This window comes from Grampus griseus, assembly GCF_964374135.1.
Source record: "Grampus griseus genome assembly, chromosome: 13".
NCBI classification, from domain to species: Eukaryota; Metazoa; Chordata; class Mammalia; order Artiodactyla; family Delphinidae; genus Grampus; species Grampus griseus.
In genome coordinates, this window is record NC_139007.1 from 87310065 (window position 1) to 87335566 (window position 25502).

Genomic DNA, 25502 nt, shown 5'->3' on the forward strand with positions numbered 1-25502 from the left:
GAGGGGGCGTGTTGCAGGGCCTGTTCCGGCCTCGGCACCGTCGTGCTGAGGACACAGAAGTTCTTAGAAAGAGAACAACACGATCCTGTGACCCCCTGGAGGACAGTTAGCTGTTCTGTGGCCGTCTCCCCAGTAAAAACATTGGTTTGTAGAAAATATTTCTGCCTTCATAGAACCTGAAAAACTATAAATAGACATTGAAACGTTGAGTCAAAGCATTCCATTCCAGAGTGACACTGGATGTCTGTTTCTCCATGTCAGTGACAGTCTGTGACAAGCTGTTTAAACAGTCTCGGGAGCGGGCTGGGCCTGCAGAACATCTGTAGGAGATAATAAACCCAGATGCAATGTTCAGAAAGAAATTGAGTGTATAGTTTAGAGAAGTGGGTCTGAGTCTGGACACGTGAGACCAGTGGTGTTCCCAGGATGGCGGGCCACGTTCCTCCTTGTCATCTGAGTTTCCTCACCCCTGGGTGTTCACTTGGTGGGGTTTCCAGAGGGTTTGCGGACAGATCACTGAGCTACGAGCAGAGCTCCGAACGGGGTCAGGCTGACTGGGGTCACCTGCAGGTCACAGATGCCTCTGGAATCTGCGATGGGGCTCGTGGGCACTGCTTCCCCATCGTGGCTGGTCCATCCAGGGCTGCACCTCTGGGCAGCCTGTTCCTCGGGGGAGGGCAGCCTCCTGACCTCCTGTGGCCGATCAGGGTAGGTGGGAGGGAAGCAGGTCCATCCCTGAGGTGAAGGTCAGCGAGGGCCCAGGACAAGCCCCGTGCAGGGATGTCTGTCCCAGCCTGGGCCAGGGGACGGGGAAGGGCGTTGGACCATCTCTGTACCCCCTCTTTCCACGGTAAACGTCTTCTCACAGCCCAGCTCGCTGCCGTGAAAGGAGTGTCCTCAGTTCCTAGAGCAGCGTGCGGCTCGCCGGGCGTCCCTCGAGCTTCGTGTACTCAGTGTCTGATCTCGTTCATACTCTGGGAACAGGCACAGTGGGGGGAGCCTCTCACCCAGGCTTAGCTTAAGCCCTCACTTCCTGCTTTCTGCTATCCCTCTGGTCGCCCACACATGCTTTCTCTTGGTTCTTCCCCTGTAAAAACCAGGCAGGAGCCGGACACCTGGAGACGCCCCTGGATCACTTTCTTCCCAGCATCCCTTGCTGTCAGTGCCTCTGCACTCGGGTGGCTATATGATTGCTGGACGTCGTGTCCTCAGAGGGTTTGGGCTGATCTGGGAGGCGTGGACTACCTGAGCCCTGCTTTCTGAGGATATAATTAAATTGGCGTTTTGTCCAGCCTGGCTCATGGTACACAAATCATTCGGCCAGACTTTCCACAAGAAGGGGTGCCTTTACCTATACACCCGCTTTTAGGGTTAACAGCACTGCTCTGTGTTACAACCCTGGGCACCTGAGCGTCATCAAGGTCAGTCGATTGTTCAGACCTTTTGTTAAACAGATGCACTGCCGAGTGGGCAGCTGGACGTGTGAACGGAGGAGTAGGTGGAGCCGTGGAAGACAAAGTAGGTCCAGAAGCTTTCTTTCGTGTGTGTCGTGTCACGTGCTTGAATGTCCATCGTCGTTCCCGTAGTTTGATGTCAGTAATTTTTAAAGCCCTGCTGAAGAGCAGGTGTTCCCAGTGCTTATGCGGCTGACTTGCTGGTCCTTTCAAAGCTTTTACTCGCTTGCTTGAAACGGGCAAGTGACCCGGCAGAGGTCGACTTTTGGGAAACAATAATTACGCTATGAGAAGGTAGGACTCCTGTGCTTGTTCTGCAGCGAAACCTCACTGCTCAGGGCCCCCGGGTCAGGGAGCCGGGTAAACCTCTCGCCAGCTGCACTGTCTTATTCCTCTCCAGCTCAGGGCTCTCTTCCCTTCAATAGCCGTCCTAGTCAAAGATTTGTAGGGTAGAAAGACGAAATATACACAGCTTGGTCTGATTCCCTAAACTCGACAAAAACCTGTGCTAACAAAACTGACCTCTGTAGCCTTGGAGGTGACCCATGGAAAGCATCTGGCACTGAGCTCGGATCCGGGAAGTATGAGGTTGCTGGTGGTGTCGGGATGTCGGAGGAGAAGAGGGTCCATGCCTGCTGGGCTAGGCAGTGGGTGGTCCTGGAGAAAGTGGGCTTTGAGCTAATTTATTAAGAATGAGAAAGATACAAGAGGGCAGAGAATGGATGACGTTTCAGGTGTAATAAACACTTGGGCATAAAGCAGAGGTAAGAGCTATGCGATTAATAAACCTAAGAGCATGTTGGGAAGAGCTTAGATTCCAGGAGGAGGGGGATGCTGTTTCTTCGGTTTTGTTTTCACATCGAATCATATCGTTATATTTTTCCAAAGAGGATAGGATTTCCAGTTCCAGTCATCGATCGTAGATCCAAGTGAAAAGCAAATATGTCGTCTTTTCTTCAAGGATCCTGCCCTTTACCTGAAACCCTACACTGGAGCCATGGCTTCCTGGGTCAGGCGCATACTCGTTTATGGTCTGGGCGATGCTGACAGGAGAAGGAGAGAGCTGCTATCTGTTTAACCAGTTAGCAAAATGGAATCTGGGTTGCAAATGTAGTTGTAGGAGATCAATGCCCGTCGTAACGGTCACGAACGACCACCGTTCCTCTCATCTAGCATTTCCAGACTTGATGCTTTGTAAGCATGAAATGGAATAATTCCAGAATCTTAAAGACATCTTCATTTGAATCTTTCAAATGACAGGAGGCTATTTAACACCCAGTTGATTAATGTTAACTGGGTTGGTTGGTTAATAGTTAATGATTTAACTCAGGAACAAAAGAAGTAACATCCCATATTAATATTCCACACCAATAGCCCGTGTGTCCTTAATTATTGGGCTGCCAGAAAGTTCGTTCTGGTTTTTTCCATAATATGTTACCTTTGAATTTCCAAAATCTATTTCTAGCCTTACACAGTACTAGGACAGATTTTTCACAATATACTTATGCCAGACGTCAATAACTTTTCTATTTCTTGACAACTTATTTGTGAGACATTGTTTTTAAAGGTACCAAACCAAAACCAAGCATGGAAACAATCACTCATTCCTTACCCTTTCCCTTTGTTTCTTGCTGGATCCGAAGGTTCTTCCATGCTGCATAGCAGATCAGATTGTCCAGGCACTTGTCTCTTGCTGGATGTTAAAAACCAGTGATTATCTGTTGTGTAAAACACTGTACATCCTGAACTTGCACATTCGAAGTGCGGGACTTCCTTGGTTATATTTCATCTTGATAGTGGTTCAACATACAGCCGCCATGATCGTCTTGAATCATGATTTTTCAACTTCTGCTCTGCAGCCTATTATAGTCTATCCTCATTTATGTGCTCGTTCCAAGCTCGATATGAGAGCATTAAAGTCTTCTCCACCCACGACATTGCATAGATTTTTTGAAAATGAGAAAACCAAAGGCAGGACCTTGCGGCCCTTCCTCAAGAAGCTCCCTAGAGATCACTGCTATTCCATTGACTTAACACCTTGTTCCTGAAGCCTTTGAACCAGAGGCAAGTCCACTGACCTCTGTCTGAGGAGACATAACAGGTGGTCAAAGGTGAAGCCTGGGAGGTCCCGTCCATTTGGATGCACGTCTCCTTGGAACAGGGTCTGCTCCAAACCGCAAGGAGTTCATTCCCTCTCTCTCACGTTCAAAGTGTGGGTGAGAAACCAGACCAATCCAATTCCCTCTTCTCTCTTAAGAATGTGAACTAAAATAGCTTCGTCCTTCTTCTCTGGATAGTTTCCTTTGTGTTTCTTCTGCCCAGAATAAGCAGGGTTCTGGATGATCTGGAAAATGAACTTTGGGGAATTTGGTATATTCAGATAATCACGTGGACATTGAGAAATGCATATGTAAGAAACCTTTGGATATTTGAAACCTTCAGAAACCATATCAGACTTGCTTCCTCCCCAGAGGTTTGAAATACATTTTCCCTATTTCTTCATTTCTGGGACAAACACCCCCATCTCAGAAATGATGGGAAGGTGAGCCCAGGACGGTGTCCTCGGTTAAGTGATGGGTGCGGGCGTGCCGTGACATAGACCAGGGGTAAGAGGACATAGACACACTGCCCTCGTCTGTGTGGATTTGGGGAGCCTGGTGCGGCCACTGTCCAGCAGCGTGTCCTGTAATCGCTCCCTTCTGAGTCTCTGTCTGCTCATCAGAGAAAAGGGGGTGATGCACACCTGCCCCCCAGGGCTCCTGCAGGTGGAGCTGAGCCCATGTCGTAGGTTTGCTCAGCACCGGCTCAGTGCCTGTAATACTGCACGTTGGCTGAAATGAGCTGCTGGCCACCTTCACGGGGACTTTTCTCTCAGGGACCCTGTAGGCTGACAGGTGGGCAGGAGACCCCAGGACCCCACCACTTACTGCCCAGGCTGTAATGGACATCTCCAATACTTAGCTGTCACCAAAAAAATCCTCGTTTTATTTTTTTTAATTAAAGAAACAAATTCGGGGGTCCCATTGGATTATAACGTTATATAAGTTTCACGTGTTCAACATTATATTTCTACTTCTGTCTACACGACCTCGTGCTCCCACCAAAAGTGAGTTTCCAACTGTCACCACGCAGTTGATCCCTTTACCTGTTTCTCCCCTCCTTCCTCCCTTCACCTCTGGTAACCTGTTCTCTGTATCTGGGTGTTGGTTTTTGTTTTGTTTTGTTTGTTCATTTATTTTGTTCGGTTTTTGTTTGTTTTTTAGATTCCACATATGAGTGAAATTATATGCTATTTGACTTTCTCTTTCTGACTTATTTCACTAAGCATAATACCTTCTTATTCCATCCATGTTGCTGCAAATGGCAAGATTTCATTCTTTTTTATGGCTGCATAATATTCGTGTGTGTGTGTGTGTGTGTGTGTACACTACATCTTCTTTATCCATTCATGTATCGATGGACATTTAGGTTGTTTCCATGTCTTGGCTCTTGTAAATAGTGCTGCTGTGAACATTGGGGTGCAGGTATCTTTTCGAATTAGAGTTTTCATTTTCTTTGGCTGAATACCCAGAAGTAGGATTGCTGGGTCATATGGTAATTCTATTCTTAATTTTTTGAGGAACCTCCATACTGTTTCCATAGCGGCTGCACCCATCTACGAGGAATCATCGTTTTGCAAGTATTCAGAATATATGGTTCTCAGAGAGGCCTGTAACTGAAATGGGAGGTGAGCATTTGCAGCTGGTTCTCAAGGGTTAGGCTCCTAGACTGAAGACTGGTCGAACTCTGAGCACCCCATCGTTTGGGGAGTTTCCTTGCGGCAGTTGTACCATTTACACCTTACACAGCATCAGGGATGGGCGCCATCTTGGGCCTTAGTGTGTGACCCCTGCTTGAATTCAGGCACAGCAGAGACATCAATGCCGTCGGCTTCCCTCCCGGTTCCCTCCTCTCGTTAGAAAACGTGTGTGTGGCCCTTGGTCAGTCTGTGAGCGTTATTCCAACATGACTTCATGTGATGTTTGACTCGGGTCCATTGCCGTCCGCTTTTCAGATGCTCACTCGAGGGCGACTTAGAGGCACGGCCTGCTCCAGGGGCTGGGAAGTGAAGGTCCTGAGTGGAGGAGGGCAGAGCAGTTGCCCTGGAGCCAGAAGGCGGCCCCCAGAGAGCTGCCATCGGGGGGGGGGTTCCCCTCAATGCCCCGGGGAGAAGCCCCGCGAAGGCCTTCAGGCCAGCCTTCAGAGCTGTTTCCCTGGGGTGCAGGTGGTACTCAGACTCCATGAAGAATGTTACCCTGCTCCTCCGATGGCATCCAGGCCCTGCGTGGTGAAGAAGGTCACTCAGAAGACATGTCGCCAAGCTGGGCAGAGCCAGCAGGCGTGGTACTGAGGCAAGGCCTGTGGGGATTTGGAGTTCTGGGCTGGGTGGGGTTCCAGGGCAAAGAGCCCCTCAGCTCACCGCATCCCCTGGACCGCCCTCTCAGTGGTGCTTTGGTCCTCGAGTGGCCATCCAGCCCTCCCGGTCAGCATTTCATTTTGTAAGCCTTCGTTTTTATCAGTGTTTTGTGTTAAAGCTCTCTCTCTCTCTATTTTTGGAGGCAGTTGTGGTGCGAGTCCAGCTGTTTTAAGGCAGCTTTGAAAGCACAAATCTTCTACATATAATGTTCACTGGTTTAACAGACAGTTTTTGGTGAGATAGGCCCAGGGTTTCTGCTTCAAGTCTTTCCAGGAGGTACGGGAGAATAAATACAAACATTTGCTCCCTAATTAAGGCGTATCCTAATTTGAAAGCAGTGTGACGTAGAAGGGACAGCTGGCAGGGAACCCTGGGCGTGGACTCTGCCCGGACACACAGATCCGGGACGATGTCTGTGCCAGGGCGCCTGCCTCTCACCGGAAACCTCAGCTGAATTTGTCCACGTGACACGTGGTCCATGGTTCCGGTGCAGCCACACCAAACCCCAGAGGGTGGGTCATCAGCTCTGCAGTCGCGGGTGAGTTTCAGGGCCCAGCGTGGGTGTCCTGCTCCCAGCCACACCCCTGCCCCCGCTGCCCGGAAGGAGCGTGCGGCTCCACCAGATTCCACCTGACCGAGACCCTGGACCCTTCGGGACCTTCCGTGTGGTCACTTACGGGACAACAGGCTTTAGTCCCAAGAGAAATGATGCTGCCTTTGAATGACGTTAGTATGCATTTTATGACAGAAACGAAGTATAAGCACAGACCTCTTTTGACTTTGTGTTCACTCCCAGAAGCCAGCTCTATCACGCCTTGTCAACCCCAGAAAACCCCATATTGTTGGACTATAGCTTTAAAGAGTGCCTGTCACTGAGTTAGACCTGAATTAAATACGTTTTTTCAGTGTTTCTCGTGGCAGGGGTACTCAAGTGCTCTATTTTACAGTAACAGTCCTTCTTTGTTTTTGTTGGGAGCTTGGAGGAAGGGTGGGGATTCCAGCTTGGAGGGTCCTGGGCAGACATGGTGGGAGGAGAGCCCTGGAGGGAGGCTTCGGTGTTGGGGGGGGTAGGTGGGCACAGAGGACCCTGTGTGCAAAGGAATGAAGCAGAGGGCGGCTGTGGAGCTGCAGGGCTGGTGATGAAAGTGGAGAATTTCCATCAGGAGGGCACGTTGGAAGCAATGTGGTCCCGAGTCGCACGCTACCCATCTCCTCACTGACACGATGCCAGGAAGATGATGCATGATTGGGCGAGAGAATGAGTCTGGGGAAAAGCGTAGGGTCTGTAACAGTTTAGGTCACAACATCAGAACGACTTTGAAGTCTGCAGTGTTGTTTTGTTATCATTCTATTTGTGACTCAAACAAAGAAAAGAATTAGAAATTTAGGCAAAGATTAAGTGATATGAGGAAGAAACAGACTTTTTTTTGAAAAAGAGAAAACGACTCCTGTGTGCTCTTGTTTATACACATTTACTGGGAGTTGGACCCGGCAGACCTTGGGGTTGGCTCCATCGCCCTAGAAATGTTTCAGAAGTTGACACTTTCAGGATAGAGTATTCCTTGTTTAGATTCAGCCGTAGTTTCTCATCTCATTCATCAAATTGTCAACTGAATTCACCATTTTTGGCTCTGCATAGCTGGTCTAGACGTAGAGAAAAACAACAACAACTTTTTGCTTCCAGAATGTGGCCAGACCTTCTGCTTCTGCAAGACCCCACCTTCGGTGATCTGCCCCAATTCTGCCAAGTGTGTAACTGCTTCCATTCCACAGGGAAGAAAAAGAAAAATCCTTGAGACAGCCGTTTCTTACTGTATTTATCTGTGAAGGTTTACAATAACCTTTGCATTGAAAATTGACTAAAATTGGGACTTGTTCCTAAGATGCAGACATTCTAGCAAATTCCTGGGATGGGTCCACTCTCTGATCCGGCTGAGCAGAGAGTCTGCAGGGCCATTAACCGGCACAGAGGCTGGCGAGGCCATTTCCTCAGAGGCGGTGTCGTTTCTACCTCTTGTCCCTCACGTCTGTTTAAAATTCCCCCCAAATCATGAGATTACAGAGCTTGAAGAGATGGCCCAGGTCCCTGTTCTGTTTGATGCCCGGGGCGGGGTCCCTGGAAACGTGAGCGGGGGCGGCCCCAGCCCACGTGGAGAGCCCTCGGCTCACGGGGACCATTTCCCTCCCCGGCGGCAGCACAAGAATCCCCCTCTGTCATCACCTTGGCTTTGTTTCTGTGTCTGGGTCTCTGAGGAGGTGATTGCGGCATGCACTGGGGTGATTAAAGCCCCAGATGGCCCCAGAGATTGGCTGGTGGTCGCTGGCCGTCAACGGCGCTGTCTCTCGCCTCCTGTTTTGTCTAGTTCATCAGGGACCGTCACGTAGTTTCGTTGCTGCTGTTGGTATGTGGTTCCCAACGGGGATCGCCTCCCCGTGTCCATGGTAGGGTTTGCTGGAGATGGGGCATCTGAGCGGCCAGCTCAACGGGGCGGGGGGTTGTGGGGGGAGGAAGAGAGCGAAGACAGGGCAGGCGTGGGGCCTCCACTGACGCCGGGGGCGCCGGCGGCCGAGCCCAGGGCTCCGTCTCGGGGCTGTGGTGACTCACGTGCTGGCTGGCAGTTAGGGAAGCAGCAGAGGCCACCCATCCCATCGTGGGATGGCCACAAAAACACTTGCTCACTCTTAATATTTTAAAGTTTAGTAAAGTGCAACCTCACTTAAAATCCAGTCAAGGTCGCAGGTGCTATAAAGTATAATTTGCAAGCACATCGTAGAGCAGAAGCTTATTTTTTTTATGACAGAGGTGAATGACTTTTTACAGGTGTGTGGTTTGAGCCGTCTATCTGGTTGTTAAGCCCGTGTTCCTTCCTGGATTCCTCGTAAAGGATATGAAAGAGCCTGTATTGTAGAGCAAACTATCAAAAGTAAAAGTAAATGAACTAGGAGTTTGGAAAGAAAGGTTTCTCCACTGAAGTGGAAAGCAGAGAGAAAGCAACCAGCCTGTGTCTGAACACCTGGCCTGAGTCCGGTCCTTGCAGCCTGTGTGCTGGGGGGACACGTCCGGTCCCGTCGCTGGGCCCAAACCACCTGCTTGTTCTTTCCTCGCGGCCGGGCCAGGCAGAGGCTGGGCTGCAGGGTGAGGGGCACTGCGCCCACCAGGGTTCCCACGCCGAGCTCCTGGAATAGAGGAGAGCTGCCCGCACCGCCCGGACCCGCTCACCTGTACCTGGCCAGGCCTCTGTCTGGTTATGCAGCCCGAGATTCCATCCGATGTTCCTCATCCATCCGTCGGACATCAGGTTAGATCCCGCTGGTCGGGGCACAGGTGTGGCCGCTCCCTCGGCTGCAGGTACTGTGGGCAGTGCAAGCGTGCATGCCCACCGGCCGCATGGCTGTCCTCCCTGGGGCTGGAGCAGGAACCGTGCTGCTGTTTCTGTTCTCCCAGGCCTAGAACGCGTGGTAATTAGCAGCTGTCCTTACAGGGACAGCCCGGCTCAGCTCCCACAGGAACGTGGTCCATTGTCTCGGGAAATACTTCAGAAATCCTCTCAGAAACACACGCCCACACTGCTGGGTGCATTGGTGGACCGCAGGGCAGAGAATAAACAAACGTGCGTGTCCAAAAACGGGAAGCGATGCTTCCATACACAGCACAGCATCACAGCTCTCTCCCGAGTTTCACATGCACACACGCAGTTCTTGGGCACAGTGACCTCGGTTTTCCGAGGGATGCTGGGACGCTGAGCACAGGCAGAGCTCCTCCCGTGGTCCTTGGCGCCACGTGGACCGGCTGTGTCTCCACAGGAGCCTCATCTCTGCATAAGGATGCGCTCTCTCCCCTTCGTGGCTCCGTCCTCTGTTTTGTGGAGTTGTGTTGAGGGAGGTGCCTGCACAACCTCAGGTCACAACTACTAGAGTGAGGATGGCTTCCCGAAGGGCCGGGGTGTCCCAGCCTTCCGAGAGAAGACAGTCCACGCTTATCCCTTCTCCGTGGTCTTAAAGATGCACCACCTAAGCATTTCACTGTCGGTTTGGTAACATTCAGAATATTGTGCTCTGGAGAAAATCCAAGCAAAGGTAGTTGTTTTGTTGCTCTGAGTGACAGTGAGAGGGAGGGAAGCCGCCTGACTCAGGAAAGCCTTGAAGGGATGGTCAGAAGTAACCCTAATACTGCTGACAGTATCTGCTGGTCAAAACACCTCATTACGACGTGGACCCGTGTCCTCAAATGCTTCCTGTTCCTCGGCCGACAGGAGACCTCCAGAAAGTCTGTGCTTCCCACAAAACTGACATCTGTCTTACTTTATCACCATAAACCCTCCTCTCTTGTCACCAGTATTTTACTTTATAAGCTCCTTAAGGGTACAAGCGGTGCTTTCCACCCAGCATGTGGTTAATAAGTAGCTATCAAACGAATGTTTGAAGGACATAATATTGTCCTTGAGAAATGTAGGGAGACTCAGGAAACATAAACACTGTCTCTGAGACAAATATTCACAGTTAACTTATCAGCTATTCCGAATTCCTAGTGCACATGCTGGACTCAGATGACCCACCCAAGAGAGAAATAAAATCAACGGCAAAGAGTGTCTCGAACATCACAGCTGAGGGAACCTCAGGGCATTTAGTGAATGAGAAGGCGGATTCTCTGAGCCCCAGCTCTCTCTGACCGCATCTCCACGAGAATCATTTCTGGGGGCCCTTTAGGCATCGACTTTAACCCAACTCCGATATTACTAAATGTTAAGTAATCAAAGCACAACCTCAAGCTACAAACCTCTTTGTTTAGAATGATGAAAAGCTGTGTTGAAAATACGAAAAAATAAATACAGTATATAAAATATGTAAATATAGAAAAGATTTAAAAAATTAGAGTTAATACATAAGAGTAGTGATTTTGATTTTATCTTAAGAGTGGAAAGTTTAGTGCTTTTTCTTTAGGGTTTTTTTTATGGTATGTGGGCCCCTCACTGTTGTGGCCTCTCCCGTTGCGGAGCACAGGCTCCGGACGCGCAGGCTCAGCAGCCATGGCTCACGGGCCCAGCCGCTCCGCGGCATGTGGGATCTTCCCGGACCGGGGCACGAACCCGTGTCCCCTGCATCGGCAGGCGGACTCTCAACCACTGCGCCACCAGGGAAGCCCTAGGGCGTTTTTTGAGGATGAATTTTCCTCATTGTCTCCCATGTAGATGTTTTAAAGGATGAATAGGCGTCCTGACTATGTGCTTTCCTGCCATGCAGGGGCCACCTGGTTGTAACACCGTCATCTTGACCATGACACTCAAACAGTTCCAAGTTGCAGGGAGGATTTATGAAGATACACTTTATGTGCCTTTTATTAGCTATAGATATTTTACGGATCTTACATTAAGCGTGACCAAAGAAACTTTTCTAATTATCTCTTTAACTTTTTTAAACGTTTAAACTGCATATAAAGTTAAAAATTAAGAAAAAGGCACTTATTAAATTAAGGGAGAGACATAAAATGTTTCACAGAGAAAGAGTAACAGGACACGTCATCTTTCACTCGTGCCCGTAGGAAGCTCAGCGTGAGCAACTTTATAAGAACGGATCTGGGGACTGAATCCAAGTGCGCCCTCTGCTGAGAATGTCCTCTGTCCTTGTCGTGTTCGGGAGGCTGTGTGACCTGGCCGTAGCCCCAGCCCTGGAGCGCTGCCCCCTCCAACCCCTGATTTCCCCTGAACCCGCTTCTCAGGTCTCTGGGCTCCACTCTGACCTTGGTCTCAGCAATCTTGTCCCTGGACCACAGGCCACAGCCTCAACCTGGGCTCCCGGGGACCCCACTGTCCATCGAAAACCCACAGAGTGGGCTCCGTGCCACTCATTAATCACATGGTGCGGCCCGTCCGTATCTTCCAAGGGCTGCGATTTCCCTCCAGATCAAGTCCCAGCTCCTTTCTGTGGCTCCGGGACCCCGCGGTGCCTGCACCCCACTTCTCACTCCCGCCGTCCTTTCCCGTCTTGTCCCACGCGCCCGGGCTTCCTCACAGCCCCTCAGCACGCCTTGCCCCCAGCCCCGGGGCCTTTAGGCGAGCTTCTCCTTCTGCCTATTCAGAAGGGCTTGCTCCACGCTTCAGGGCCCGGGTCCTCAGCAGGGAGATGTTAATTTGTCTGATGTCACCGTCCACCCGCAGGAGAGGGCAGGGCCCTGGACTGTTTGTGCCCCTCTGCCCCAACACAGCGACTACGGCCTGGCAGCCTCTGAACTCCTGATCAGTGAGGACGACGCAGGGCCCTCCCCCCCGGGGTTCCGGTTCTCCAGCTCAGCCAGAACCTCGGTCTTCCTCTGACCGCCTCCTTCCCTCCCTTCCCCCCGCCCCTCCTCCTTCCTTGGCAGAACCTCGCCGTGATCCCCAGTTTGGCAGGTTGTCCTGAGGCGGAAGCATGGGGGCTGGAAGATGCAAGTCGGTGGAATAGTGCAGACCCCAGGTGCGGGGACCCCCCTCCGTGGACCCCGGGGGCCCCAGGTGGGATGCGTGGACCCCATGGCCCGAGATGGGCGTGTTGCACGTGTTTAAGGGAAGTCAGTGCTTGGGAAACAACCCACGAGCTCAGTGTTTAATTGAGGAGAATGTGGACTCGGAAGGAGGCCAGCGTTTCGGCCGAGGGAAGACGCAGGGCTGCCGTGCTTGTGGGCTGTCGGCAGGGTCAAGCAGGCTTCTGCAGTTGAGTGCTGGCAGAGCCCGCCGCGGAGCAGAGCGGGGGTCACACGTGCTACTGGGCCAGAGAGTCCCTCTGCACCTTTGTCTCTGGGTCTCAGAGGCCCTTGACTTTGTGGCAGGTTCTGTAGAGCTTTTCTTTCTCTTCACCGGATTGTTGTGCTGTAAACGTGACGATGAGCGTCACAGCAGTTTTATTTCCCGTTTCTCGAGACGATCAACCCCGTGGATGGTTTTATTTGATGCCTCACTTTCCCCTCCTCAGCTGCACGAGGAGAGTCTTCCACCAGGGAACAGACCCACCGTGTCTGCACGTGCAGACCCAGGCAGTATCCAGGGTCCAGGAGGTGCGTGGGTCGCACCTGGAGCACTTTGCAGGCCTCTGGCTACACACAGGGAAAGAGCACAGCACGGTTCATCCTGTGTTTACACTTACTTTCAGGTAAAGGTAATTGAGAAAGAAATTACACACCACCCAGCTGCTTTTATGTAGTTCAAAATGTTGCACATTAAATAAAGGGATTTAAAATCTGGTGCCTAAAGTTCACGCAGAGTTAGCAACCTTAAGACTGTGTTAGTCTTCAGGCAAGAGTGGCTCTAAGCCATTGCAAAGAGACAGTTATCAGTGCTTTTCTTCATGTTCCTAGAGGAGCGGGTGTAACTTTATTCCCGTTTCTCACAACCCCTGAAGGCAGCGCATGGTGGGTCTCAATTCTGACCCACACCCTACAGGTAAAATGTGTTCATATTACTCTGGGGGAAATTGCACAAAACTGGACTTCCCTGAAAATTGCTATGATACATTCTTAAAACTTTGGGAGAAAGACAAGCCTTATGTGTGTTTTAAATCCTGGCTTTATTACCATAAAACTTTGATCTTCAGGGATTTGGTGTTGCAAGGAGAATTTTCTACCTGCCCAAGTTCTTCTCTGGTTTTTTTCACTGAAGACACTATACAGGCCTTTGGGAATGTCCAGTTCCTCCATTAAAGTTCTGACCAAGTCCAGAAAAATACAACGCTTCCAGGCTTCTGCTCGGCCCTGTTGTCACAGCCATGGGCCAAGGGAGAAGGGATGCCTGCATCTCACCTCCTGCATCTCACCTCCTGTATCCCTACCTCCCCCATCCATGTGTCTCCCTACTGCCTCCTCACAGGGAATCCTAAGATGCCATGCCAGAGTTCTTTGACAGACGTGACACATACCTGATAAACATTTAGAGAAATTTGTTCCCCATTGGTTGACTTCCAAATTTGAGGAGCTAAACCTATAAACAGAAAAGTAGGTAATTATAATGGAGTTAATAAGTGTGCAGGTATAATACAGACACACACACACACACACACACACACACACACACACAGCTCCTCAGACAGATACGAAAAAAATCAGAGAAGGGTGTGATTTTTGTTTCCATTTCATTTTATTTCTCACCTATCAGTTTTCTAGACATTTGAAATAATAAACCAGCCAGATGGAGATTTTAAGCTGCCCACTGTTAGACGCTTGAAAGCCAGATTAATTAGTGTCACTGTCCTGTGACACTTTTCATCCCATCCAGTCGCCTGGTCGTCTAGTGGGATCCCCCCTCCCGGTCTCCCTGCCCAGCAGCCCACAGACCTCACCTGCTGGGTGATGCTCAGACTACGGTTAGGGACCGATGCTGGCTGACACGGGTGCAAAATTACGGATTGCCACCGTTTCATGCCTTCTCTCGGTACGTGCAGGAGGACGTTGCCACCCTCCGACTTCCCTTCCTCTGGTGTCGGGTTTCCTTTAGGGGTGATCCTGAGTGCTCACTAGTCACCATATGGAGTGGGGTTTCATGATGTGGTCCAGGTAGCCGTCCTGAAAATGTTTCAATCTGTACTTTAAAGAAAAATGGAAAAGACGAAACTGTATAAGTAAATTTGCTGAAATCAGTCATTTCTATACCAAAAACTTTTGCTTTTTTAAAATAAGGATGTTTTGTAGGCAGTGTAGAACACATTCATTTTAAGAGGTATCAAGTAAAGTAAGTTTTTAAGGCATCACATATGACCCAGTTTCCCTGGGGCCGAGTGGCGCCTGGCATCTCGGGAGCCAGCAGCCAGTCGGCTCATTGCTAACAGGCAGCCGGGGTTGAGGACGGGGACAGGCGGGTGGGGGGCTGCCCTGGGACGGGGCCGCCAGCTTACTGGGGGACAGACCAGGATCAGAACCCAAGTGTTTGCACAGAAATGCAACAGGATGCCGAGTATTTTCCTTGGACTCCACAGATGAATGAAATCAGCTAAGCATCTTCAACACAAGCTGGCTGTTTTATTTTGCCTCAGATTTGTAAATAAATGGCTGCAGTCATTCTGCTTCCAGCTTTGAAAAGGACAGTCTGGTTTCCTCTCTCTACAAATGTTTCTTTAACTGGCTGTCAGTTCTCCATGGAAGTTCCTGGCACGGGGCCGTCCCTGCCCTGCGTCTCCCCTGACCCAAGCCTTCTGAGCTCTACTCCACTCCCACAGGGAACAAGCTTGTGGGTGGACACAAATAAACAGTGACTAGGTGTCCTGTCACGGAGCCTGCAGGCTGTGGTTTCAAGGACACAAGATTTATGGGCGCTTCTGGCCGCATGGAGGCCGTGCAGGCGGAAGGGGAGGTGAGCTGCTGGGAGGAGGTCGGAGGTCCCTGGGCGCTTGACGTCCCCGGGGGGACAGCTCGATGAGCTGAGCCCAGGACACAGGAGGCTGCGTGGCCACAAGCATGGTCTGCGGGCAGGGCCCAGATCTCCGCGGTCGTCACCGTGGCCCGAGGGAGTGACTGTGGAAGAGCTGAGAGCGCTGCTCTGTGCCTTGCAGGGAGCCCGGCGGTTTGGGGGGCGCGTCCCTTTCACCGCCAGCCCCGTTGTTCCTTTTCGAGGCCTGGTCCATTTCACGGTGGTGAAATTTGGATTTCATGGTACTTATGTCATTTCTCATATAATGAGAATTCACTTCTTAATAATGTGCTAATTTTTCATTCTGATTTCTTCTCATTTTTACAAACACTGTACTGGGATGAGCGTGCCTGGGGCTCTCGTGTCCCCCCGAGGAAGCACCCTCTCAGGATATCTGAGTAAAGGCACGTGAGCTGAAGTACAGCTAGCGAGCGAAGGCGGAGGCCCTTTCACCTCTCTGTCCTCAGTCCGGTCGGCCGTCGACCCCGCCCGACCCTGGACACGCAGGGACTGTCTTCCCGGAGTGCGCGTTGCTGTGGGTGCCGCCCCATCCCTGTGTATCCACGCGCTTACTTGGAAATGGCGCTGCTGTTGCTATTTCAGGAGTGGTTGTCCTGAAAATCAGGAACCACACTTCTCACAGTGCGAGGTCACCCTCCATCTCCGTCTCCCCGTCAAGCCAGGTGAGGACCTCGGCCCCGAGAACCGGGATCTGACGGGTCTGGGAAGATTGCTCACCCCCGGACCCCAGACCTCCGCCTGGGTCCCAACAACTGTTCGCTCCGAGCGGGCTTTCCCATCAGCAAGTCGACTTCGTGTGTGCACAGAGCACGGGGCGGACATCACTGGAGGCTGGTCTCAGGATGCAGCAGCTCTGCCTCTCTGAACCTAAACCGTTTTTCTCTTCCCTTTACTTAAGTGAAGTTCAGTGTCTTTGCAAATAAATATGAAAAGTATTCTTTGTTGGACTAGAGTAGCTCTCAACTGCGAAATATGATCCTTAGCAGAAAGATCTGTGCTCTTCGCCGTCTGTAGCTTATACCACGTTAGAAACATGCTATAGCAGGATTGATTTAATATTGGTTAGAAGTCGATTAAATTTAACTGCTTGTTGTGTTAAAGCCTTCTGAAGCCTTTAGGTGCCGTTAGTCTTGTGTTTCCTGATGCATACACATCACTTTCTAATTAAAAATCTTGTGTTGCTTTACCTCCTTTGGGGGGAAATGATAAAATTAACAGCAACAGAATAACCGGGGTGCGTCCCCACTGAAGTCATACTCACCGCACAGAGCACAAGCATAACGCTTTCCTACAGCTGTTCACAGCCCTGAGCAGTTTCTCATCAGCTCAGCCTTTTCCCAGACACCTGCGTGTTTCCTACCTGCACCACAGCCCTCCCGGGGTATCTTGACGCCAGCCGGGGTGTGGGACTTCACGGGGGCAGCTGGGACCGGGGCGGGTTATGCCCACCCCCTGACACATCCCTGCCTGCCTGCCTGCTGTTCTCTGTTCCTCTTGGTGGTCAGGCGAGCTGCTCTCAGAAGCATTCATTACTGTGACAAAGGGCAAAGGGCGCTGCCCTGTCTCAGAGCTGGCGCTGACAGGGCTGCAGGAAGTCCCCCAGGTCCCCAACGGCCCCAGACACGCCTGCAGCCTCAAGTCTGCCATTGCCTCCCCACGGAATAGTTAATGAGATAATTATTTTTTTCTTGAAAAGTAACATTCTTGCAGTGGTCCTGGGGGTTTCCCTATAGATTATAATCTACCTTTCCAGTTGCGTTCAAAGGGAAAAGGGGAATAACACAGCTCTACGTTCGCCCTTCCCCGACCCTTAGGGATTCGCATCTGTTTTCTGATATGTGTATTTAACGAAGTGGAAACTGGTGTAAATGGATTCCTGCTCTAGGCAATTAACATGTGCTTGAATAATAATAACAAAAACTTGTGTCAAAAGGAAATTTATGAAACCCAGAGTTCTCTAACTGAATAAACACGTTGGTCTTTGAACGACTTGGCTGTCGTAACACAGCGCCACCATCCGATCCGCGTGGAATGTTCCTCCTGCTTCCCAGACTCCAGGAAGACATGTCAAGCTGCATCTCTTTATCCCGAAACGGCGAGGAGGGTGGAGGGGGGTTTAGGGATAGTTAACTTGTAGGTAAAGTGTACTGTAGAATGTTGAGCTTCCAGTAAACTCAATTACAGAATTACTCGAAGGCCCTCCACTGCCTTCGGACTCAGGCTCCCTTGACAGGACTCTGGGGCCGTGTCTTCTCCAGCCACGTGAGCTTGGGGTGTTTTGCAGCACCCGGGGCCCCCTACGTAATGTGGGGCAGTGATGCTATGTACTGGGATTGCAGCTTTGGGACCAATGAGATGGTAATGCCTGGGAATCTCTTAGTCTCACATAGTAATAATTCAATAAATCTTAGCGATTGTAATTCACAGAAACTGTTTAAAATCAACATATATGGATTGCAGCATGCTTATAAGTGTTCAGATGAGCTCATTGGTACAGGGCGCCCGACACACTGATTGTTTATTTAATTTTTATTTTATATCGGAGTATAGTTGATTTACAATGTTGTGTTAGTTTCAGGTGTACAGCAAAGTGATTCAGTTATACATATACATATATCTATTATTTTTCAGATTCTTTTCTCATATAGGTTATTACAGAATATTGAGTAGAGTTCCCTGTGCTCTACAGTAGATCCTTGTTGATTACCTATTTTATATTTAGTAGTGTGTATGTGTTAATCCCAAACTCTTAATTTATTCCCCCTGCCCCACCTTTCCCCTTTGGTAATCCTAAGTCTGTTCTCTATGTCTGTGAGTCTGTCCCTGTTTCACAGATGAGTTCATTTGTGTCATATTTTAGATTCCACATATAAGTGCTATCACTTATGATATTTGTCTTTCTCTGTCTGACCTCACTTAGTATGGTGATCTCTGGGTCCCTCCATGTTGCTGCAGATGGCATGATTTCCTTCTTCTTTATGGCCCAGTAGATTCACTGTATATACGTACCACATCCTCTTTATCCGTTCATCTGTCAGTGGGCATCTAGGTTGCTTCCACGTCCCGGCTATTGTAAACAGTGCTGCAGTGAACATTGGGGTGCATGTCTCTTTCTGAATTAGGTTTTTCTCAGGGTATATGCTCAGGAGCAACACCCTGATTTCCGAATCCTACATAAGCCTTTCTTCCCATTACAGAGGAAAATCTGCTGTACTCTTGGAGTTCTGGGAAACATGAAAAGATGTCCATACTTGATTTTTTTCAGGCTGTCCTGGTGCCAAAAAGAACGAGTTTCTGACGAGTGTGCTGGACGCGCTGTCCACAGACATGGTCCACGCCGTCTCCGACCCCTCCTCCCCGGGCAGGTGCGTGCGCTCAACTGCAGAGCAGGAGGCTGGAGGGCAGAGCCCAGACACTGGCATCTGAGGCCTGATCCACTTAGCAGACACGGCAGGGCCTGCAGGAAAGAAGTCCCCTCCCCAAACCTGAGGTCACTTCCTTTGTCTGGAGGACATTTGTTTAGCAGGTTCTCTTGTAATGCGATCAACCCAGGGAGGATGTTGCCATCAGGGACAAGGCCCAGACCTTGGGATTTTCCCAGGTTCCATCAGGCAGGGGTGGGGGTGGGGGCGGGGGGAGGGGAGGGGATGGGAGGACCCTGGTCCAGAGGGCTTCCTGCTTTGGAATCACATTTTAGAGCTATTGACTGGATTTTAAATACTTTGAATTAAAATGTTCAAATTAAAATTCTCAAAATAGGATTTCTTTACAGTAAAATATATATGACATAAAATTTACCATCACAACCATTTTCAAGGCTGCAGTTCAGTGCCATTAATTACATTAACAAAATGTTCAAAATCTGACTTCTAAAACTCTGGAAACTTGCTCTGTGTACCTGGTGGAAATTCTGCAGTTCTGGGGCTGAGGCTTTGAGCTTTGCTTCCGGAGAGACTGTTAATTCCCTGAAGCCGTTCGTCTCTGTGGGTGACGTCCCTAGGAGGGTAGTTTGCAGTGTTTAATGGATATAGTGTTTCAAGTGCTGGATCTCCCCTGTTAATTAGTAATAATTAATCTCTCTATTTTAAAGCACATTTTCTGATTGGGAATCTCGCTGTCTTTATTTCCTTAGAGCACTGGCCTTCTTCCCTGCCTGCCCCAAACCTTGATTATGTCACCTATTCTAGATGATCTAAAGCTTCCTGGTCTTCTTCAGCTCAAAGCCCGCCTCTCTCTGTCTCTGTTTAAGAGTAAGACTGCAGAAGAAAAAAAGGCAGTGCTAGTGAATCCAGTAGTAAATTAAATGATGAAGCAAAAAAAATATATAATCACCCAATTTTCAAATTGACCTCTTATATTCTTGGAAAGATAGATCTTCTCTGTAAAACTAAAACTGAAAGCAGTAAATGAATTTCCATCCTAGAAATTCATTTCTGAAAATTTGGGAAATAACTAATAGCATCAGAAAGCCCTAATACCTGGGAACTTTTGGTGTCTGACTCACTCTTTACGCCCATGGAAACGCAGAGACCAACAGCCAGACAAGGAAGGAAGGACCAGGGACTAGGTGAGCACCTGCTGCACCTTCCACCTGGTGAGAAGGCCCAGTGTAACATCTGGGATGGCTCCAAGATCAGCCTCAAAGCCAGGCCTTCCAAAAGAGTTTTTTACTTATATCTTAAAGCATCAACCTTTTGTTTTTTTTAATCCAGGGAAAGATGTCTGGTTACCACTTTAAGATATATGTTGTTTTGCACCTTTTAGTTTATCCGTGGCATAAACAACCTGCCCGTGAGTCACAATTAAAGGAGCAGAGATCCTCTGGGTCCCAGGTTGAGTAGGTGTGCGATGTGTGGGCCGATGGGCCATCCCCACGGGGCTTTGTCCGCGTGACTTGCCAACGCCCAGCACGTGATTGGCCTGCACAAGTTCACTGTGCCATTTGCCATTTTGAAACCAACTTGAAAGTTTTTTGCCAAATTTCTATTTCTAAGTTATTTTTAAAAATCATTATATCAAATGGCAAAGCCACGCAGCCTTAGGCCCTCCTTCCAGGAAAGTCAGAGCACGGGAGCCCTCGCTGGAGGGACCAGGGCCGGGTGGGGAGGCAGCCAGGCTGCCGGGGGCCCCTGACCACCCGTGTGTCTTCCAGGCTCTCGGAACCTGACCCCAGCCACACGCTGGAGGAGAGAGTGGTCCACTGGTATTTCAAACTGCTGGATAAAAACTCCAGTGGGGACATCGGCAAAAAGGAAATCAAGCCCTTCAAGAGATTCCTTCGGAAGAAGTCCAAACCCAAAAAATGCGTGAAGAAGTTTGTTGAATACTGTGATGTGAATAACGACAAGTCCATTTCCCTGCAAGAGTTGATGGGCTGCCTGGGCGTGACCAGAGAAGAAGGTGAAACTAACACGAGGAAACGGCACAGTAAGAGCCTTTCTCACTCTTTTGCTCCCACGTGTGTCCACTCTCGACGGCGTCTGTTGAGTCTTACGATGTAGAGACTGTCCTTGCAGTCTGAGGGTGGAGGGAAGTCTGATGTGTCACATGACTGTAGGTCACCGTCCGTGGAAGCACTCACAGACCGTCGTAAGCGGTCAAGGGGAAGCCGGGTGGGAAAGGTGGGAGCTGAGTGGTGTCTGGAGACAAGTCTCACTGTTCCGTCTGGGGGGCGCGGGGTAGGGGGTGCCCTTCTCCAGGGGCGCCTTCTGATGCTGAATAGCAAACTGGGCACCCTTGGGAGTAACTCGGGAACTCCACGCATGAGCCCGACCAAACATTCAGCCCGGTTTATTAGCAGTTCAGTAATTCCTGTTTCCAAACCAGTTATTTCAATGGTTGAAACAGTGTTTCAGCTGCGTTACCAGATGTGTGTATCTCTTCCTTGAACCCAAACGCTGTCAGCAGCCCAGGGGCCGTGTGCGGACTTGATGGTTTGCAGAGACCTCTCCCATCTCTGCTAATTTATGATTCTGTTATTCTGTTACCAAACTTGCAGCATATTTGAAACATGAAGCAAGTTTGAGAGTAGGTTCCGGAGCATCGGTAGATGGTGGTCTTTACACGTCCTCGTAGTTGCAGCTCCGCTGGGACGCGGAAGTCCTGGCCGCTGACCCCGACTGTGGGCTTCGGGAAAGGACTGCATCTGTGTTATCAGTTTCTGTGTCCCGAGCACTCGTCATGATAGTCGTTCCGCATGATTCAGCCGAACTTGGTTCCAGGCTAGATCCCTGTAATTGTGAAAGGACTCTTGCTAATTTTCCTGTGAGAAGTTACTCCTGGAAGAGTTGAGTTTTATTTTGAAGACCTCTGTATGGGGTCTCGGAAGCTAAGTGCACTCCATGTTGCCTCGAACATATCCAGACTGCAAACAGCGGTAAAAATACGCGGCCGCCCACTTTGCTGACCTCGTGGGGTGAGGATGACGTTTCCTGGCAGGATGTGGGTCCTTGCTGCTCTCTGATGGGGGTCAGACTCAGAAGACTCTCGTCGTGGAAACATTGTGTGCAGCATTCGCCACGCTGCTGTGTGTCTGCAGGCGGGGTGTGGGGGGCCGAGCTGGCGGGTCAGGGGGTGACCAGCCCCCATCACCATCCTGCCTCACGGTCCCCGTGGCTCCTTCTTTTCTCCCAGCCAGGCCGGGGATGGGGGTGAGGTTGCCCTCATTCTCACTTGCAGATGAGAAACCCAAGAGCGTCGTGTGGCTTCCAAGCCCTACAGCCACCCGAGGCGTGCGGCGGGTCCACCCTGAACAGCGGCCCAAGCGCACGGGTCCGCCTGCAGGAAACCGGCACCTGCTGGGCTGCAGCTTCTGTCGGGGTTTCCTCAACCCCGCGCAGCCCTGCCCTGCAGCCCCCGGGGGGGCCTTGGACGTTTCCAGTCCAGGCAGTCGCCCCCGCCCTTGCTCTCCTTTGTTGGGGCTTAGGGTCGCTGTCTGCCGCTGTCTGACACTGCCTGTGATTCTTGGACCTGGACAGACGTTCTCACTCACCCTATGCTTTTTTTTTCGATTTTGGTCCCCATAGGGTCCCAAGAGACAAGTGACCTATTGCAGTTTTAGGACATCCTGGCAGCCCGGCGTCTCGGAGGCCCAGGGGATCACCATGGGAGCCAGCGGGGAGCCGGTGGCCGGCTAGCTGGAGGCTGGGGGACTGTAGCTCCCCCGGCCCTGGGGCTCTGATGATTGCCGGGGAGGGGGATGAACGCTGACCCAGTGACTCGTTTCAGCTGTTGCCAGGTTGGCTTGGGGCCGCGGTGGCCCTTCCTCCGTTCCAGAACCCAGCCTTGAACTTGTGGAAGAGTCCAGTTTTGTGGTTTCAATGAGCAAATTAAGTGCAGGCTCAACAGTGTGTAGAATCTGCTCTTTTCATCTTTAATCATCACCCCTTTCTGAAGGGCCCAGGCCAGTCCATTGTTTGCAAGGATCCCCCTCTTGGTGAGCACCCAGACCCCTGAGCCTCGTCCGCGTGCCTGAGGGACGTCCCTCGCCAGGGGCACGGTCCTTTCTGCGTGTTTACTAAATACAAAGGAAGTCAGCAAATGGAGATGCTGGGCAGGGAGAGCGGGCGGGGTTGGGGTGGGGGGTGGGGGTGGAGGCCCAGTGCGTGGCGGCTTTGCCAGGAGCATAATTGGCCTCAGAGCAGCGGCGAGTGTGAGGCATTTTGAGATGGAACGGGATCCCTCCAGTAGTTTCAAGTTGAATTCTGAGCAGTGGGGAAATCACTCTCCTGGATGCCACCGCCTGACCCAGCCCTCTGTTCTACAGAGAAGGCCGCGCTCTCCACCCGCCCCCACTCTTCGTGGCTCAGTCCACAGCGTGGATGGGTCATTTCCAGAAGCGTTAACCACGAGTGGGTGTGTTGTTTAAACACCAGCACTTGGTGTGAATTGGTAGCACGTAGCCTGTGTTGAGCCCACGGGTTCCGGGGCGTCAGGAACCACTGCGCTCGTGGGTGAGTCCTGAGTTTCTGCAGAAGGTACAGATCGTGCTGAGAAGGGTGTGCAAATCCCAGCCCTCGGTCAGGTACAGGACTTCTGACTTTGTGGCTAATGAAGTGCTCAGTTCTCTTAGTCATTCATTCGCTCAACACAAACGTCGAGGATCTGCTGTGAATCACGGGGCGGAGGTGGGAGCTGAGTCTCAGAAGCTCCGCAGTTTGTAGGGAAGATAGAAAAGCCCTAGAACGGCCCGCGCGTAAGGCGTGGGTGTGAGTAGGCTGCTGCCCGGGCCCTGAGGAGGCAGCTCCCAGCTCGAGGACTCGGGAAAGCGTCACTGGGCCAAAAGGATGGACGGGACGGCCCAGCCCCTGTGCCAAGCACTGGGACACTGGTGCCTCCCCTGGAGCATCTCCAATGCAAAGCCTCAACACTGCCCAGTCAGAGCCCGAGGCATGAGGGGTAACTGCGTGACACCCGAGGACAGCCTCGTCGGAGAGCCCAGGGACCGTGAGAAGGGGCTCCTGGTCAGGCGTCTGCCAGCCAAGGGTGCCTTCGTGGGAGAAACGGGATCGGAAGCTGGTCTTCCTGGAAACTCTGAAGGTCGGTCGGTCTTGCTCTGCTCTGGGGACACCATGACAGCTCTCACCCCGCACGCTGAGGCCTCAGGAAGCTGATGTGAATCCAGCACCTTCAGGGTCACGATCCTGGACACCTACCCTGTTGTAAACAAAACTGTCTCAAAACCCCAGCTCCCTGTCAGCACCAGCGTTGGACCTCTGAGTTGGCTCCAGGGCCTTAGCCGATCACATGCCCTGTTGTTTTTTAATCTGGTTAGATAATGGAAAACTTGAGGTGTGGCCAGTCCAACAGATCAGGAGCCAGTGCTGTGGAGAAGATGGTGCCCACAGAGGAAGTGCACTCCCCCGGCCCCAGCTGCTCTCGGGCTGCAGGATGCTGCCCTCTGCCCCTGGGTGGGGGGCGGAGCGGGGGCGCCTCCACACCTCTCCTCGGGGCCGGGGCTGCGTTCTCACAGAGGACAGAACGCACGAGGGGAACAGAGAACAGGTTTGTGGGCAGAGCGGATGCGCAGAAGGGGTGCAGGCCACGTCCTCTTGCCGAGAGGGGTCTAGGGTCTCCGCACAGCCCTACAAGGGGACACAGAGAGGGTGGGTGTGTAACCCTGCTATCAGGGGAGCGAATAACAGCATAACACCTTGATGTCATCATCATTTAGTAGAAATGTTTACATGACTGCAGAATCTTGGGTTATCAGTCATCTTCTTTACGTGCCTCTGACTAAACCGACGTGTCTGGATTTTATTGTCTCGCTAATAACCAGGAAGATAGCGCGTGTGACCCCCTCTCTTCCCCCACAGAAGCTGACTTTGGTAAAAGTGGCAATTTGGTCAAAAATGAGCATTGGGAATTTAGATACATTATTAGCTGATCTTGCAACCCTTTTTTTTTTTATCTTGCAGAATTTCTCTAAGAGTTTTTCAACTCTTACCTTTTTTCAACTTTATTATCATTTATTTTTTACTACCCTGTGTAATTTGAAATAGTGAAAAGTCAGAAAAACCTAAGTATTCAGGAAGGGGTTAGTTGGGACAGTCTAAATATCCAATTGGCTGCCAGTTTCTTTTGTTTTCTTTATTTTTGCTCACTAGTTAACAATACATTTTTTATTCTAAAAAATATGAGAAATTAGATAAAGAACATAAATAACACATGACCTTTTATTCTGAGACAAAATCAGACCAGATCTATAGCTTTCCAGAAAATATTTCTATGCACATACACATACGTGTTTATGTACTATGATTTTCACTACAAAATGGTGTCATAATGTACATACTTCATTAATCACACTTGTTTTAAGCAAGTGCACAAGATTTTGCATTTAAAGTTTTGCAACTAAGACATGTTATTGGGAGCTTGGTCTCAATTTTCACCATTACAAAAAATGCAAAAATGAAAAAAACCCCTGAAAACTATTGAGAACTGATAGAGCCTAGAAAAAAAAATTTCTGAAGAATTCAGAAAAAAAGTTCACAAAAGATGATACCATGCCCTCATGATTCTCCAAAATGACCATTGTGCAGAAAATCAGCAATTAGGAAATAGTCACTTTTGACCAAATTATCCTTTTCAGCCAGACTGCCATGCCAGCTACATTCTCTCAGACATATTGCCTTACAGCCAAATTGCCGTTTGCCGTGTCACCTGGAAGCAATCACTATCATTCGATACCGAGGAAGCCACCCT

The 25502-nt window shown here is 50.4% G+C and overlaps 1 protein-coding gene across 2 annotated transcripts in view; it reads left to right on the plus strand.

Moving 5' to 3' along the window:
• The window catches only part of SMOC2 (SPARC related modular calcium binding 2), a 154160-nt gene that overhangs the window by 123150 nt on the left and 5508 nt on the right, over nt 1–25502 (plus strand). Inside the window, exons 10-11 of one of the 2 annotated variants that reach the window (XM_082668606.1) lie at nt 18565–18664; nt 20452–20726. The exons of the other annotated variant lie outside the window; for it this stretch is intronic. Coding sequence (XP_082524732.1) covers nt 18565–18664; nt 20452–20726 — 375 coding nt within the window. The remainder of the gene's footprint in view (nt 1–18564; nt 18665–20451; nt 20727–25502) is intronic. 2 annotated transcript variants of the gene reach the window in all.